Here is a 19070-nt window from a genome sequence, read left to right as displayed (position 1 = left end):
TGAGGTACTTTTGATAGCCACCACCTTTAGTGGAAACAAGTTGATAAACAATAATATCTTCAATGTCTTCCTTCAAATGTGGGGTTGGTGGAAGTCGAGTCCCAACACCATCATTAGGATCATCATCATTGTGACCTCGGTATAATGTAAGATCCTCAATGTTGAAGACATGACTTATGCCTACATTGTTCGGCAAATCAAGTACATAGGCATTAGAACTAATTTTCTTGAGAACTTTGTATGGACCAAAACTTCTTGAATGGAGTTTCTTGTATGCACCCTTAGGATATCGCTTAGATCTGATGTGGACCATAACCATGCCCCCTTCTTCAAATTCTACATACTTTCTTCTCAAATCAGCATATGTTTTATAACTCTCATTGTTGAGTACAATCTTGCTTCGAACCTCATCATGTATTGCATGAATATGCTTAGCAAAAGCATCTACTTCAACACTAGGACGTGCCTCAACAGGTAAAGGAACCAAATCAATTGGTTTACGAGGAAGTAAACCTGTCACAGTCTCAAAGGGGCTGCGACCAGTGGTCCGATTAATTGAACTGTTATAAGCGAATTCAGCCATAGAAAGAATTTGATCCCAACTACCAACATGATCACCTACAAGGCAATGAAGAAGGTCACCTAAACTTCGATTAACAACCTTTGTTTGACCATCAATTTGGGGATGGAAAGAAGAAGAAAATTTCAGTTTTGTATGCAGCATCTTCCAAAAAGTATGCCAAAAATAACTCATAAACTTCACATCGCGGTCTTAGACAATTGCTTTTGGCAAACCATAAAGTCGGACAACTTCTTTGAAGAATATTTTAGCAATATGGACAACATCAGAAGTCTTCGAACAAGGGACAAAGTGAGCCATTTTTGAGTAGTGGTCCACTACCACAAAAATGGAATCATATCCCCTAAGGGTTCGTGGTAGCCCTGGGATGAATTCCATGATTAGGTCTTGCCATGGCTCATGTGGTACTAGTAATGGAGTGTATAAACCAGTATTTTTCTATCGTCCTTTAGAAAGTTGACAGGTACGTCATTGAGAAACAGCTTTAGCAACATCCCGCTTAAGACTTGGCCAATAATGAGGGTCTTCAACCATTGCAATTGTCTTGTCTCTGCCAAAATGATCTGCTGCCCCTCCAGAATGCAATTCTCGAATCACCTCTTCGCATAGAGATGTGCTAGGCAAACAAAGACGAGTTCCCTTAAAAAGATACCCATCATGTAAAAAGAATTCTGGATATTCAGCATGCTGTTTAGCCACTAAATCGGTGTAGATTATGCTGAAATCTTTGCAAGACAAGTAGTCTTTCTTGAGCGAATCAAAGCCCACAACTTGGATGGACATAGAGTAGAGAGTTAGCATCACACGACTAACTGCATCAGCCGCCTTATTTTCTGTCCCAGCTTTATGTTTGATGACGAATGTGTGTTCTTGCAAGGAGACCCACTTTCCATGTCGATGATTCAATTTTTTTGGGAGTTGATGTACTTGAGAGCTTCATGGTCAAAATACAACACAAACTCCTTGGATATGAGATAGTAACGCCAGTAATGGAGTGCTTGAATCACAACATAAAATTCCTTGTCATAAGTAGAGTACTTTCGTCGTGCTTCATTAAGTTTCTCACTAAAATAAGCGATTGGATGGCCTTCTTGATTGAGGATACCCCCAATCCCACATTTGAAGCGTCACAAGTCACTTCAAACACCTTAGAGAAGTCCGGAAGGCATAAAACAGAAGCTTCAGTCATTTTTTCTTTATCTCTTCGAATGCTTTAGTTGCTGCCCCAGTCCAAATAAACTCTCCCTTCTTCATGCAATTGGAAACTAGTGCCATTATTGTGCTGAAATTTTGAATAAAGCGCCTATAGAATGTTGCCAATCCATGGAAACTATGAACTTCTTTCATGGTGGTAGGAATCGGCCACTCTATAATAGCTTTGACTTTGTTCGGATCAGCCGCTACACCCTTGGAAGAGATTACAAAGCCCAAAAACACGACGCTTGGACTCATGAAGGATCACTTCTTTAAATTTATATAGAGTTTCTCTTAGCGAAGAACTCTCATAACCTGTTGGAGATGGAAGATGTGTTCCTCTTTGGTCTTGCTATAGATTAGTATATCATCAAAATAGACCACAAGGAAGCGACCAATAAAAGGTTAAAGTACCTGCGTTATGAAATGCATGAATGTGCTAGGAGCATTGGAAAGACCAAATGGCATAATTGCCCACTCATAGAGACCATCCTTTGTCTTGAAGGCAGTCTTCCACTCATCTCCAGCCCTTATTCGTATTTGATGGTAACCACTCTTCAAGTCTATCTTTGAAAAAATAGTAGAACCAGCTCTCATGTCCAACATATCATCAAGTCGAGGAATTGGAAACCGATATTTGATGGTTATTTTGTTGATAGCTCAACTATCGACACACATGCGCTCCGTGCCATCTTTCTTTGGTGTGAGCAAGGCACGAACAGCACAAGGACTCAAACTTTCGCAAATAAATCCTTTGGACAACAGCTCATCTACTTGCCTTTTTAGCTCAGTATGTTCACTAGGATTCATCTGATAAGCTAGAAAATTAGGCAATTGAGACCCGGGGATAAGATCTATTCAATGTTGGACATTACGCATGGAAGGAAGCTTTTCCAGTGCTATATCAGAAAATTCATACAACAACTTTTCAACCTCTAAAGGCCTTTTTGTCTCAGGACTAGTTACTAGTTGCTTCACTTCTTTAACCACTACAGCATAGATAAGCTTTGATTCTTTGCTTTCTACTACAAATTGCCTTTTAGAGAGTACGTGGAGAGGTTTATTCTGACTTTCAGCAATACGCTTTGGTTTTGGAGTTTCATATCTTCTCATCTCTGCCATAGTCATAGGATGTAGGACAATTATCTTCTTTCCAAGTGAGAAAGTGTATTTATTTTCTCGTCCATTGTGTTGTACAACGTGATCGTAAGCCATGGTCGAGCAAGAAGGATGTGAGTGACATTCATAGGAATTACATCACATAAACTAGAATCACTATAATTAGGCGAAACAAAAGAAACAAAGCATCTTTGAGTTACCGGAATAGACGTGTTGTCAATCCAAGCTACCCTGTAAGCATGAGGATGTGGCTCAATTGGAAGCTTAAGTCTTTCAACTGTAGATGCAGAGACAACATTCATGCAGCCTCCAATATCAATAACAAGTCTTTTTGGTTGATTTCCACAACGGACCAACATTTGAAAGATTGATGTTCGTTGCCAATCTTCTTGCTCCACCTTAGGGGCTGCTAGAATATGCCTAACAACATTAAGAAAGGAGGTTTCCAACTCATCTTCCCCTAAATCATCGAAGCTGCCCTCTCCATAATTGAATGCATCCTCATCATTGACGTATTCCTGTGATTGGCCATATTCTGGCTGTTGCTCTGTGTCCTCTTCGATTACAATATGGAGGGCATTCTTCTTTGGACATTTAGTGCTTTTATGCCTCCCACTTGGCTTCACAGTCACAATACCTTTATTTCTATGATCAACAACACCTGAAGATGAGGGTTTTGATATTTTTGGTCGATTTAGTGGCTCTGAAGGTGCTGTTTTTGTGCTTTTATTTGCATCAGTGAACCTTCTAAATGTTATCTCCTCTGCTTGAGACCCAAATTTCTTAGTAATTGAGTAACTCAAGTATTCTTCTATATCAAGTGTCACTTGGAATGCATGCTCCATACTATATAAAGGTTGACAAAGCAATTCTCGTTGTATATCAGTCCTCAAACCAGACTTAAATCGAGCAAGGGTGTGACGTGGATCTTCCACAATTTGACTTCTAGTCTAAAGTTCATCAAATCTCTACATATATGCTGCTACTAACATGCTGCCTTGTTTTAGAGTAACAAGTTGGTCACACAACTTTTCGTGATAATTCGACGGCATGCATTTCTCTCGAAACTTGGCTTTCATCTCTTGCAATGTGCCTATTGGTGCTTTCCCCATTCTTCTGATATCTCCTTCAACACCAATCCACCATACTTTTGCCAATCCCACAAGTTTCATCTTGGCAAATCTCACTCTTCGTTCATCCGTCATATCATACCATTCAAAATACTCAATGGAAGCAAGCCAATCTGAGAACACTGCAGGATCAACCTCGCCTTCAAAATTTGGAACCTCCATCTTAACCTTTTTTGTGATATCTCCAGTTGTGTCATGTGGCTCATAGTGACCTTTTTCCAACAAGTGTTCACCTTGATTCTCACCATTCTCACCATGATTATTAATTTTAGATTTTTCTCCTTGTTCTCTGGTTGTTGTAGTGCCATTAGCTTGAGTTGTTTGGCCTTCCAAAGCACTAATACAAAGATTACAATGATCAAGTTGCTTAGAAATTTTTATAAGGATCTCATCACGTTGATTTTCAGTCAGTCTTCCTCTAAAAGGTTTCCCCGATCGTGTAGACATGTTTGAATCCTCGCTTTGATACCAAAATTGATGCAAGACAGCGCTGTAAGAGCTGTTCTGGGGCAGTGAAAGTACCTGTGAACAGTGTTTGGGCTGTTAAAGTGCAGAAAAGAGAAGAGGGAAAGAAGGAGAAGAAGTTAAGTCTAGGAATCACTCCTAGAATTCCTTAGGCATCACACCTAGGGTTTGATTGCATTGCACAATCCATAAAGAAGCTTTAAAAGCTCTAAAATATCAAGTGCATTGAATTAATAGCATTACATGGCTTTATATAGAATTAAGAGACTTTCTAAACCAACTAGAACCAAAAAAGGAAACTATTATAATATTTTAGACTTTCAAAACTAATTTAATACTAAATAAGAAACATAAATAAAACTTAATTAAACAACTTGACCCATAAGACGACCCATGAGCGTTCCGTATATCCCATGTCTAGAAATTATGAAATTACCAAAATACCCTAAACTAAAATAATAATAATAGAACATGACTCATAAGCCTAAAACATAACTACCCACGGTCCCAAATGAGTTTCTCATCATCCAATGGATGCTAAATCAAAGCTTGGGTCTTAGAGGCATCTATTCCTCGTCTCTTGTACACCTTAAGAGGCTGCTGCCACTTGCCTCCATCATACACGTTTTGAAGTGTCGGTGCTTCATAGCATTTGGTCTACCTCTCATAACACTCCTCACTAGTGTGACGAACATGGGTGCATAATGGCCTCTTTTTGTATTTAGAGTTTGGATTTTACAATTGTAATATATTTAGTCAAATGTAAATACGTATAGACAGTTTTCAACATTCACGAGCCCTCACTCTGTACTTAAAATCACTAAAGCCTTTTGTAGGTGAGAGTGATGGAGGTTTGTCGGAGAGGTAGCAAAGCACATCAAAGGCATAAAAGCGTGTCTGGGTAGAGATGAAGCAGGCTAGCCATCCAAAGAGAGAAAGAAGGGGGCAATGGAGAATCTAGAGTTCAAATTTCTTAGAACATAGAGATTCAAAACTCGGAGCAAGAGTGCTGGTGTTGTAAGTGATGGAAGGGAAATATAGCCTTCTACCTATGTAAGGTGATCAATGCATGTAACTACATGTCCTAGAATTTTGCAATTAAGGTATCGCAATGTTGTTAGGACACCAATAGGTTATTATAGCTCTCATGTGCTGCCATTTATCGAGAAAACTTGGCTTGGAGGCTAGGGAACTAAGCTTCTTGAAACTTCTATGAGAGTATGGCAAGGTATCTCTCACTCGGATTGGCCCAAGGCAGCTTGACCCACGAGGGGTGAGGCTTCATTTCTAGCCACAGGACCCCATATTCCTGTGGTGCGTGTCCAGTCTTTCAGCATGCCTCAATCCGACCTCTTTGTCTAAGTTTGAAGATACAAGGTTTGACCTAGACTCCAATTGAGCTTGTTTGGTGTGACCACACGTGTACCCTAGTTGGCTGACACATGGAGGTCTATGTAATGACATGTAAATCACACTTCGCTGGATACGTGTTCATGACACGCGGTAGGTGCACAAGTATCAAAAAAAAAAAAAAAAAGGGAAATATTAAGACTGGACGCAAGCTTGTGTTGTCGGGGGTTATTGTGTTAAGGATGTTAGGATTCAATTCCCATTGTGTATCTAAAAAAGGTCAAATTTCATGCTTGAAACTTAATGCTCGATTATGGTTTCGGTCTAGCTAACTGGTAATGGTTTCACTTGGCCTTTGCATCTGCACGGCTGGTCTTCCATTTCATTGGACTCCTTGGAGAACCAGAGTGTTGAATTTGTTTTGCATTTTGTGTGACAACATTCAAGTACAAGTTGGATTGGTCCCCTGGTCAATCAAGTCTTGACACTGGATTAGGAAAGAATTTTCTTCCTCTCAGTGCACTTGCAAGGGTCGTTCATACACAATGAAACGAATGCTAAAAACAGTTGGATATTGCACGCCATTATTAGGGGCATTGTACCTCCATTATTCTTTTGTTTGATGATTTCCTATCTATCTCAAGCTCTAGCTTCTTTTCTTGAACTATCTTTGAAGCCTTTTTCTCATGTATTCACTTGGTTTTTACTCTTGGATTCCTAGTGATTTTCTTGTTTATAAAATTTAGGATAAATTACAAATGCACTTCTTGAGATTTGCTTAAAATACGGATTACCCCCCTGTGGTTCTGGAAATTACAAATACTCCCTTGTCATAAATTTTATTTTACACAATTAACAAAAAGAAAAAAAAATCAAATTTTTAACTACTCTGTTAAGAATAAAATTATCTGAATTATTAATTAAAATATATTTCTGACATCATTAAAAACTATTAATTGAATTGGTGATTTATTAATAAAAGGGATAATTTGTTATGCAATTGGAAACTTGAAGAGGCAGGATACAGGGCCAATCCGTATTTTATGTAAACCTCAGAGGGTGTATTTGTAATTTACCCAAAAATTTAATATAATAGTGATGTTTGGGTCATATTAAGTTGAAAATCTTTTAATAGTTGTCCAAAATTGTAAAATATTCACGGTTTTGCTTCTTTGGGTATAGGTTCTCAATCTAACAGTTGCTCCTCGACTTGGTCGCTTGTATATTCATGTTCACATGAATAGTTTATTTTCTCTCATCTGCTAACTTACATGAACTATTTTTTTACATGTTAATATGAAATTTTCTTTACTTGAAAAACTTAATTGCATGTTGTGCATTGCTGGAGACGATATATCTACTTTTTGGCATCTTTGTAGTTAATTCATCTTCCTCCAATCTTAAGCGACATTCACTGGACATGACATACTGTAGGAACTTGGTACAGACATGAACCTTTATGCCTTGGTCTTTGGGGAATCTGTTTTAAATGATGCAGTAAGTTTTTGTTCCTTTGGTTAAGATTTCTACTCTCCATTTGAAGTTATTTTTTTCCTAAAGATGTTTAGTGTTTACGGGGAATGTTAACTTTTTTGTATGTTGCACAACTGGAAGATGGCAATTTCCTTGTACAGGTACGTAAACTTGGCCATACAAGTTAAACAGCATGTTTGGAGTTCTACTAGTTCTAATTCAAGGGTTTAATTGTTTTGTAGGACAATGTCATTGGTGAAAAGCCATGTGTCATCTGGGCAGAATTTATTTGTTGTCATTGTCAGATTTCTTGAGACTTTTGTTGGCTCAATGTCAGCAGGTTAATCATTACACTTTCTTTACTACTGGATGACAAGAAAATAGCCCAATTTTATTTCTTCGTTATAGATGACGAGAAAACATCATATTCTGAGTTCTGTTCTGTATGGATGACAGAAGATATTAGGTTTCGATTTGCCTTTTTGCACATGATACGGAGACACATTCATTTTGTTTTATTAAATTTTTGATCGACAATATAGTAATTTTTTTTTTCATGAATTTAAATCCTTCCCAACCTTGAAGCTTACTCTCACAATTTCTCAAAACATTTCAAAAAGGAATGATACTCTAACTACATGTTTTCAAACCTAAAGAGGGAGGCCTACTTGAAAGGACAACTCTCTAAGACCACTGGGCAATGATCAAATACAGTACTTCTGGAAGTGCCTCTTGCTTTACATTCAGAAATCTTTCTTCCCTCTCCAAAGAATGTAGGAGCCTTTTCAATAATCTATTACATACCAATTTTCACTGAAAGTTTAATGAAGTGAATCTAGCATTTGACTAGGGAGGTTCAATCAAATCACATTCTCTAATAAAAACATTGACTTATTTCATGCTTTTAGCATTTTTTGACAATCGAGTTTTTTCCAACATTGACTCAAACCAGGCAAACCTGATAACTCCTCCCGCAAATCTTTCCTTAACATTGGGATATTATGACAGTAGACTCCCGTTGGCCGCCACTCACCACTACAAAGGTTTCTAAATCTACTGGACATTGTAAAGTACCCCAAGTCTGACTCTCTCTCAGTAACCACTATATCATCCAAAATAACTAAAATACCCCCAATGTACCTCCTGAAGGTAACTGAACCCAACATCCATGTCTAGTTCCCCATGTACTCTTAATCAATATCCTATCGAACTTTTAAATTTTGTGTTGCTTTAAGTGTTACAATATATGGACTATTCCTAATCACCGCCACTTTAATTGCCTCTTTTCGTCCCAGCCCTAAGTTTTCTAAGGTATTTATTTAAAATCTTCATTTGGAACAATCACTAATCTTGGTCTCTTTTGATAGACCATCATAGTTTATTCGAAATGTCAAATTTCTCAATTCTGTAATCCTCCTGCTATGCTCCCCTCCCTTTTGCATCTTTCACGTGTATTTTTTATATTACAATTTATCCCTTATTTTCTTTCGAATGACTAGAAACTAGGGGTATTCATGGACCGGTTTGGTTTGGCTCTAATGTAGACCAAGAGCCAGACCATTTCCTACAGTTCTAGAAATTTAGGAACCAAACTGAACCATGAAACCTTTGGAACTGAACCAGAAGTAAACCACAAATAGTGGTTCGGTTGCAGTTCGGTTCCATGATTATAGGCTAGAAAATTCTTCACTATATCTAAACTATCTAGTTCAGTTAAAATTGATTCTTCACTATATCTAAACATGCATACTTCAAATTTTGAAAATATTCTCCAAACTAACTTTTGTAACGTATGTGAAGGCAACAAATTCCTCGTATTATATAGTAATTTCTATAAAAATGCAATTTTCCATAATATAAGAAGTGTAAAACTTACATAAATAAAATTAAAAAAACAAAAAAAAACTACACGTATTTTTTTACATAAAGTAGTTTCTGAATAGGATGAATGGAGGTGTCATCAACGTTGGAGTGAGATTGAGGTTAGAAGAAGTCAATGAGAAGAAAAGTGAGTACCTTCTAGAATACCTTTTTAAAACTAATAAAAACATTGAATGGGTTTGTTTGGTTTTATTCAATTCTTTTTAGCCTTAATCTGTGAGCTGACCTGTGATCAGCAGTTCTGAATTTTTTGGTACTTGATCCAATCTGTCCTCTAAGAAAATCTGACCAAACCATATGGCTTGGACTGCTTCAGATTGGTTTACGATTTGACCATTTTTTTTTTTTTTTTTGCCTTGTTAACACCCCTACTAGAGACATAACCATGTTTTCCAAAAATTGATCTAACTGAACCAAACTACCCTCATCAATAAAAAATGAAAAATCCCCCTTGAATTCCCTCAACCAGTGTTCATTTTCATTGGTAGGGCTACCCCCCAAAATCTAATTCCCTACTTTCAAGTGATAAGAAAGATTTCCATTAAATGGTGCTGTGCTCTTAGTATTTTGGGTTAGAATTCGCTACTTGAGATCTAAAACCAATGAGTTTACGACTCACATTAGGACCCCTACAGTTATTTTGATCAGTAGGATTGCTAGAGCTATCCCCTGCCTCATTTTAAACATTTATCTCAAAAGGCGCTCTTTTTGGTTAGAAATGATATGCAAAACTTGCCTCTTAAAAGGAAAAATACTTGATTTGACTTGCTCATTTAACTCACATTCCTTTTTTCTTAATTCAGAATCAAAAGTTCGACTGTACTTGCACCTCTTCATGGTGCAAAATAATGACTACTTTTCCCTGGAAATTCTGTGATGTTCCCCCTTCAGTTTCCTTGAACAGTTTCCTGTATCATGTAATCATAATCTTCAGAGACAGAATCCAACTTCTTTTTCTTCTGTGTTGGAAAACCCATTAGAAGAATTGTCAGCCCCCATAATCTTCCAGAGCTGCCATTGCATACTTAGTTGAAATAATATTATCTTTCAATGCAGAAGTAAAATTAGTTTCATTGGACTTTATTTATTTTAATATGATTTTAAAATTAAGCTGTGGTTTGTAAGTTATTTAATATAATGACATTTAATTTGGTTTATACCTTTACTTTTTGGCATTAAATGTGAATTGTAGGTTGTATCATAACAAACAAAGTCACTTAACTAATTTTTGCGCTACTCCAAATTAAAAGTAAATATTTTTTTACAAATGTACACAGCTGTACTCATACCATACTTTTTTTAGAATTTACTATATCGATGTACCTGTATTGTGCCCGTACCTATACCCATACATGTGCATCATTCATGCTTTGACTTGAACCAGTTCTGTTGGGGGCTTCATCTCAAACTGTTGTAAGATCTAATTCACTTACAACCTCATTCAACCTCCAATTTTCTTTGTCTAGTGACTTGCAATTTTAGAAACGTTTACGTCACCAGTCATTCCTTGTAACAATTTATCTCTCAATTGTGGAGTGTTATAACTTACAACCTTTGCTTCTCCTGGTATAGACTTCTGAAAATTTATTGTGCCCGTACCTATACCCATACACGTGCATCATTCATGCTTTGACTTGAACCAGTTCTGTTGGGGGCTTCATCTCAAACTGTTGTAAGATCTAGTTCACTTACAACCTCATTCAACCTCCAATTTTCTTTGTCTAGTGACTTGCAATTTTAGAAACATTTTCGTCACCAGTCATTCCTTGTAGCAATTTATCTCTCAATTGTGGAGTGTTATAACTTACAACCTTTGCTTCTCCTGGTATAGACTTCTGAAAATTTCTTTCTCCTGGGATCACCACCATTTTCCTCCTCAACCATGATCACCTCCGTTTCTTGTAGCCCTAGAACATTTCCCCCCTTGTGTGGTACATAGTTTTCAATCTTCGAATTGGTTAAAACCTTTTCATACAAAGCTCTCTGCTTTGGGCTCGAGGCCTTTGTCACTGATTTCTTCTTAAATGAAAGAATACGCTGAATAGCTATAGTTTTGGTTCAAACATGAAGGGGAGTTTGTTGGAGCATGTATAAAGATAGAGTCCTACATTGGATAAAAAATAAACATAGTGGCTCTTAATAACATTGGATGGGCTCTCCATTTATAGGCTTAAGCTTTTAAGTGGATATGACGTGATAGAACCCTTATCTTAAACTAGGTTATGATTCTTTTATCGTAGGTTTCTTGAGTGTCTTATGTAAACCATGTCAAACACGTCGTAGGCTGCAAAGTGTGTTGATGGGGAACATGAGTCTTGGCAATGTTTTATATTAGGCTTTATTATTTTATTAGTATTGAATTATCGTAGTCTTCGATTTCTAATGAACTTTTTATTAGTGTTTTCTAGGATGCCTATGAGTAGGTCTTTATGTAATAGTTTTAGTAGCTAGACTATGATATGATTTGAGAATTGATTAATTGAGATTGAGATAGAGATATTGTTTTGGGACTGTGCTTTCTGTTTCTTCCATCTTTTGCTTCTTTTCTTCTTGGTGCTACATGTTCCTTGTGAAAACCATGTAAAACTGATTGTTCTAGTTAACATGTGCAAAATTATGGTTTTCGGAGCAACGAGGATCACCTAGTGTGGAGGTAATATTACCTAGGACAAGACAGTAGCACATCATTGAGCAAGGTTTTTAATTAGGAAAATTACTAAACAGTGGCCTCTGGGCTTTTAATTACGGATGAGTTACTTTTTGAAAACTACAACTCAAATGGAAAGACTAAAACTAATTACAAATCAGAAGGAATCATCCATGGAATTGCCAAAATGCCCCCTTCTTTTTCTTCCCCTTCTTTCCTTCTCTTACCTTTACAACTCCGGCCACTTCAACTCCCTCCCCCACGTATCTCCGGCACTCTAAATCCCTTCCCAATCTATCCCCGCCCCTCCCCCACCTCTCCCCTGCCTTCTTTCTCCACCCCACCCCACCCCATTCCCCTAAACGACCCAAACCCTATGCCCTCTCCTTTTGTTGCTGATAGAACCAGTAGGGTGCAAGTCCAATGTGTGTAGGGTGCAAGTTCCATATGTGCAAGGTGCATGTCCAAACTGCATTTTGTAGAACAATCACAACCCACCTCTGCCACTTTCTCCACCCTCCTTCACCACTTTAACCGCCCATCCTGGCACTCCTTCACCCCCACCCCTTCCCCACCCACTCTGCAGAACGTGGCAAGGGCATTGGTAACTCCAAAAGGCATAACTAAATCATCAAACGCCTTTATTGATAAGTTGCCCCAAAGAAGCTTCATGGAATATTCCAAACCATTCGATTCTAAAAGAATTTGAACTAATTGTGCCACAGTTGAGCGTTTCTGTCTCTACCACCTCACCAATTCTTGTTGCACAATTTTTACTTGCACCCTACATAGTTTGGAGTTGCACCCTACTGATTTTTATAGCAACTAAGGAAGGGAGCATGGGGCTGAGACATAGAGGGGTTTGGGGGGTTTCCTGTGGCTAGGGTTTAGTTCAATTAGGGTGTTGGGTGTGGTGGGAAGGGGTTGGGGCATTTGGAGTGGCGGAGAAGGGTGGGGGAGGGATTCACAGTGGTGGAGGGTGGTCAGGGATGGGTTGGGGGGTTGTTAGGGACCAAAGTGGCGAAGGTAAGAAATAGGGAGGAAAAAGTTGAGGGCATTTTGGTAATTCATTGAATGATTCTCATGTAAGTTATGATGTTTACATTTCAATTATAATTTTTGAAAAATTACCACTGACTGTATTTGTTTCCCCATAACCAGCTTCAGGATCCCCCTTTTTTATGTACTAGTTTTAGGAGACTAGACGGTGTTATGATTTGAAAATTGATTAATTGATATTGAGATATTGTCTTGAGGAGAGCTCTTCTAATGTTGCTCAATTTTATTGGGGTCCGTCTATCTTTCTCCTTGAGATTATAGAAGTTTGTTTCCTGTTTGAGCACCAATTTTTCTCTAATACCCAAGTACCCAGGTTGAGAGAGAGAGAGAGAGTAATAATGAACATTCAGGTTGCTCTTCTGTTCCACCTTTTTATGTTTAAAATCAATAATTATACTACTTGATTCAATAAACAGTGAACAGAGTCTGTCTAGTCCTGCTCAAGGACAGATACATTCACAGTCTGTCTAGAGAGAGAGAGAGAGAGTGTGTAATAATGAACATTCAGGTTGCTCTTCTGTTCCACCTTTTTATGTTTAAAATCAATAATTATACTACTTGATTCAATTAATAGTGAACACAGTCTGTCTAGTCCTGCTCAAGAACAGATACATTGGAATATCTGTTTACAAAATTACGTCTTTCACTTAAATATTCAGTTTGGCTGATACTCATCTCATTTGTACATTCCTTTCTCACTTTCTTTTTCTATTTTGTCTAAAGCTTTTTCCTTGAGATCACTAACGAGGAATTGCTTATGGCTTTACAGGTGTTGGAGTTGGATTTACTTCTGCTTTGATATCCTTTTAAGTTGGTTTTTTATTTATTTATTTATTTTATTTATTTTGATAACAGGCCCCAAGTATTCGACAACTAGATACAGGTAAGCTCCAGATACCTAAAACCACCCGTAAGCCACCACAAGTATTGGGTACGACAAAGCTTTGCCAATAGTAGTCAAACTCAAGACTTTGGGTTTACGGTCGGTCCCAATCCTCTCTTCAACCATTGGGCTACCTTGGCAGATTAGTTTTTAAGTTTATACTAATTCTTCTACATTAATAAATACTTTTGCTCTTAGAATGTTAGTGAAGCCTTAACCTCCAGAACCTTTTTAAGTATGCAGGCTTAGATATTGACAAGTAAGTACTGCACATATTTTTTTACTTTCTTTGATGATCTTGCAGTTTGCATCTCATCTTTGGATAATCAGAGTATTTTTGTGACATCCTATGTGCAGTCTTCAAAACTTGGAGTGCTGTCTTTTTGTCCTTTTCCCATATTTCTCGTAAGCCATTACTAGGCCATTTTTGTCTTGTCATGTGAAATTGATTTCAATTGCTCCTTATGCTCGGCATGTGTGGTAATGTGTACAACCTTTTCTTTTCAGGTACATGCTAGCTGAGGGCCTTGGCCTCTCTGGTATTGTATCGATATTGTTCACTGGAATTGTAAGTGGATATAGATGGTTTCTCGGTGCAGTTACCAATCATTTGTTGGGGTATCCTGATTGAGACATTGGTTATGTTTTGTTTTAGGTTATGAAGCACTACACGTTCTCCAATTTGTCAGACAACTCTCAGCGATTTGTGTCTGCATTTTTTCATCTGATATCATCATTAGCAGAAACATTCGTGTAAGGGAGCATATAATTATTTACATCGATGTGATATTCACTGCTTCTGGCACACCTGTCTTGACATTTTTTTTTTTTTTTTCTACAGATTTATTTACATGGGATTTGATATTGCCATGGAACAGCATAGCTGGTCCCATGTTGGATTCATCTTTTTCTCAATTGTATCCTTTAGTCATTAGTCAGATTAAACATAAGTGATATTTTTTTTGTTTTTAAGTTAAATTTACCATTGGCATTTCTTAACTTGCTCTATGATTGCCTCAGTTGTTCATTGGAGTTGCAAGGTATGTTTACCTATTAGCTAATTTTATGAACTCTGACTGTGAAGTTGATTATTTGTTGTCTTAGGGGTATTATTTTTCCTATCGTGTGCTTTCTCCTAATTCTGCATTTCTGTTTGCCATATTGTGCTGCATGCACTACCAATATGTAAATGATATATTTGTGAGGTTATTGCAATGGAATTTCTAAATCAGTTGTCCAATTTTTCTGTGAAGGGCGGTAAATGTCTTTTCTTGTGCTTACCTGGTGAATTTAGTCCGACCTGCACATCGGCAAATACCTGTAAAACATCAGAAAGCACTCTGGTACAGTGGTAAGAAGATCAGAGATTGTTGATTCTTTGAGTAGCTTCTTTTGCAATGTTGCTGTATTTTTTGAATTATGTGTTTGAATAGGACTCCGAGGGGCTATGGCTTTTGCCCTTGCTTTGCAATCAGTTCACGATCTCCCAGAAGGGCATGGTCAAACAATATTCACGGCAACCACTGCTATAGTTGTTCTGACGGTATGTAGTCTAGCTTGCTTCCTTAGAAATCAACTCTAATAGTCTGCTAGATTTTTATTTTTTTGGTTGTGAAAAAGCATAGAATGTGCCTTACCCTTCAAAACATGCATGATGCGTGCTTCTTTTTTTTTTATCTTGCCATTAGTTGCATCTGAAATCAGCAATGATATCCAAAATTGCATTCTCTTGAGTTAGGCTTACTTCCCAGGTAAATGCAGTATTCAGTTACCTCGGTTCAAATCCTTTTTCATGATTTTTGCCACTTCTGTACACATGATTATCTTCATTTTCTCATGCATTATCTTTGAGATTGTCTGTGTTCCTTCGTATTCTATTCCTAGTCATTTTGTGAAGTCTGCTCATACTGTAAGAAAGCAAAGATCTGTGTTGGAAAATGTAACAAGGACTTTGCTGACTGCATGATGGCTATTCTGTGAGACAAAAGCATGCTGTAAATTGTAATGTAGATACATGATGTACCCATTCTTGTGCCTTTTTGGAATGTGTTGGTTATCTATCCTTATTGGTTTGGCTTTTCTTATAGTAGGTAAGTTACTTCCTGATTAGGCATTTCAGTGATATGTGCAAATAAATAAAATGAAAATTAAAAAGTGAACTGTTTTAGGGCCAATTGTATAACCTAACATCAAAATAAAGGAGATAACCAAAATGGCACCAACTATAGAGGTATAGAGAGAGAGAGAGAATTAGTTTGTATTTAGCCCTCTAGATCCCTCTAGATCAACTATGAAAGCAATATGTTTACTAAGAATATTAATACATAAGTACAGAGAGAAGAGGAGGTATCTTCATATGGTTTTTATAGATTTAGAAGTCTTACAATATAGGGTGTTAGAGAAAAATGTTATTTTATTCAAACTTGTAATATGTTTCATGTGTTGGGAACTGTCTAGCGAGTGTTGTATCGTGTTGATGTTCAAGACGATGTCAGATAAGACATGTTACCTTCGTAGAAATATCTTTGCTTCTTGGACCGCAAGTAGAGTTGCATGTTGTCAAACATTGTCACACTAATACAAGAAAATACAAGATCAGATTTGTATGTGATATCCAATATAGCGATTGTGGCCTTGAGATATTTAAACTTAAATGAATATTGAGATGATCTTTTAGCATTATCTTATAAACTGCATTGAGGAATGGCAACCTTCATGGCAATCTATACATTGTAATGCATATACATAAGTAACATGTAACTTGTACCTATATATATACTCATCTTAAAAATATATATATATAAAATATAAAAAATTATGTACCTATATATATGTATATTTTATATACATGATTGCTTGAAACATATAGAATCAAATGTTCCAGAAAACAGAGAATGGAGTGATGTATGGAAAGATCCTATCATTCCTGTGGTGGGAAGTCGTGGCAATACTAGACGGATTCTATGGATACTAAGGTTGTAATGAAGATTTCTTTTGTTTTATGGGGGAAAAATAAAAATAAGAAAATAAAAAACGATAGATTCTTATCATTATAACAAGAAAGGTTCTCTATGGAAAATCACAACATATCAAGGGCACTATTGGCCGCACGTGTACATTCAAGCAGTCCTCCCGACTGGTTTTTTGGTCCAACTTCAAATGGGAATATCTCCTTCATCCGAAGTCGTTTTTAGGCTAATCTCGAGTCTAAATTGAAGCCTTGGAAGTCTAGTTTCTAATGGTTGTGGTCTCATGTCCAAATTCCAAATGTAGATGGAGATATGATTAAATTAGTGAAGGTTGTTCATTTCATTCTTAATCAATTAAAGCTAATTTCTTTCTTAACCTAGTGTTTTTCTATCTTCTTTCATTCCTTCTTACTTTTTTCAACTCAATACATCAAAACATGATATTTTTCAATACAATGGGTGTAAGAATGATATGGAATACATGGTTCAAGAATTCTACACCAAAAATTAGGATTAAGTCATGCAAAAGGGTGGATTTCACCCAATTCTTCTTTTCCCTGACTTCTATTCATCTCCTTTCCATTTCTTCCTTTCACGCTTTCAAGAATACTAACTTAAATCATTTTCTTGTTGGTTAATACATATATATATATATATATATCATGTGAAGGAGGGTGAAATATCTTACCTTGTGATAATTTTTGCTTAATTTTTGGGCTCAGATTGAAGCTTCCTTTTGGTTGTTGTTGTTGTTCTTCTCTATCTCGCCTCTCTCTTCCACTAATTTTCTAAGATTTTCCAGCAAGATTTTTTTTTCATCTTTATCTCTATTTTCCTATATATTTATTTGGCATGGAGACACTTGTCTCTCTCGTAGGTGAATTGTCATCAAATTGAGGTATGTGCTTCACCAATTAGCTTCCCTAATTACCTTCATTAGTCTAATTAATAATGATTACTCTTAATTAATTAAGTTTAGTCTCTAACCATCATTAGTTTAATTACTCTCGATTAGGTCTAATTAATCACGCTTAATTACAGCTAATCCCGATTAAGTTGTGACAAATTGTCCAAGAAACTCTGCTCTTTAAACCTAAGTTATCAAGCTCCTCAATTACGGTTTTCAAGATGTCTGGGCATTCAAATCTTCAAGTATGCTCTAGCCTTTAAGTCTTCTAGTTTTAACACATGTATTCCTTCTAAATTTCCTACCAATTGCATTCATCTTCTAAGTTTTCGCCTTAGCAATCTATAATTTTATCTGTAGTGGATTGTTTGGAAATTAAAATTAGGGTAGGCATTTGATCACGTCACACAAAAATGCAAGTATTCAATCGCGTCACATAGAAATGCTTCCGGTGTGGTACATACTTGCTTTCTAAGTTCAAGAGGTGACTACTTCCTAACTCTTAATAGTTGACAAGGAAATTCACGTGTTCAAAGCTTCCTAACTATTCATTTCTAAGCTTTATGTCAAGTATTTTGTGTAGTGAGATAGCCAATTGGGCTCATAGCTTTCAAAGATGGATATGGATGGAGTCATGGCTCATGGCATTATTTGGGGTGTTACAATTGTCTTTCCAAATTCGCGAAACACTTTGAAGCTCAATCTGGATGGAGTCTTGGCACATGGCATTATTTGGGGTGTTACAATTGTCTTTCCAAATTCGCAAAACACTTCAAAGCTCAATCTAATGGTGTAATCAACTTTCCGAACCAGATATACACTTGAATTGCAATCGAAATCAAAGTTTGAAATCTAGAACTCAAAATCATAAACATAGAATCGAGTAAACATCAAATCACAACACCTTCAATCGAGTCTGATCGTATTTGTGTGAAGGTCGATCACACTTCGAGTGTGTCCAAAACACAAAGTTGAGTGGAAAACCAGATTCACGACTTTACTCCAAGGTTTCGGATCACAATTATGTTTTTTGTTTTCGTCTAAGTTTCCAGATCAAGTTCTTATCTCAACTATGGAGTTTGGATCTCAACTTGAACTTGAAGATCCAGATTCATAATCACCACTACAGGTTTGATCCATGCTTGTCCAAGGATTCCAGAGTTGAAATTGCAACTATAGGCTCGATTTGCACTTGCGAATTGATTCTAGAGGTTCAATTTGGTCTTGTATGCTTGAAATCAGAGTCGAGCCTCACAACCTAGGGTTTGTAAGTCTTCAGACACAGTCGCAATCAAGAGTCGAAGTGACCTAGGATTTTAGAATGTCCAACATTCACCAATTTTTAGCCTTGCGATGCTATTTCCAGTATAAGAATGTTGCCACTGCTCCTTGCAATCAAATTGAAGTCGGTTG

The 19070-nt window shown here is 37.0% G+C and overlaps 1 protein-coding gene across 4 annotated transcripts in view; it reads left to right on the top strand.

Annotated features, from left to right (window-relative positions):
• LOC114295425 (sodium/hydrogen exchanger 6) overlaps window positions 1-19070 on the top strand; it is a 33112-nt gene that overhangs the window by 3244 nt on the left and 10798 nt on the right. For 2 of the 4 annotated variants that reach the window (XR_003640897.2, XR_014340906.1), the window contains exons 7-18: window positions 7273-7335; window positions 7453-7472; window positions 7554-7651; window positions 13668-13696; window positions 14009-14040; window positions 14139-14186; window positions 14289-14349; window positions 14437-14534; window positions 14623-14698; window positions 14792-14821; window positions 15035-15132; window positions 15215-15324. Coding sequence is in view for 2 of the 4 variants with exons in the window: in XM_028239648.2 (XP_028095449.2) it covers window positions 7273-7335; window positions 7453-7472; window positions 7554-7651; window positions 13668-13696; window positions 14009-14040; window positions 14139-14186; window positions 14289-14349; window positions 14437-14534; window positions 14623-14698; window positions 14802-14821; window positions 15035-15132; window positions 15215-15324 (753 nt within the window). In the remaining 2 variants the exon portion in view is untranslated. The remainder of the gene's footprint in view (window positions 1-7272; window positions 7336-7452; window positions 7473-7553; window positions 7652-13667; window positions 13697-14008; window positions 14041-14138; window positions 14187-14288; window positions 14350-14436; window positions 14535-14622; window positions 14699-14791; window positions 14822-15034; window positions 15133-15214; window positions 15325-19070) is intronic. The other 2 variants (XM_028239648.2, XM_028239647.2) reach the window with 1 other exon arrangement.

This window comes from Camellia sinensis, chromosome 9, assembly GCF_055761805.1.
Source record: "Camellia sinensis isolate YWXY chromosome 9, ASM5576180v1, whole genome shotgun sequence".
NCBI lineage: Eukaryota > Viridiplantae > Streptophyta > Magnoliopsida > Ericales > Theaceae > Camellia > Camellia sinensis.
The sequence above is the reverse complement of the archived record's forward strand: the minus strand, read 5'-3'. Positions and strand labels throughout refer to the sequence as shown.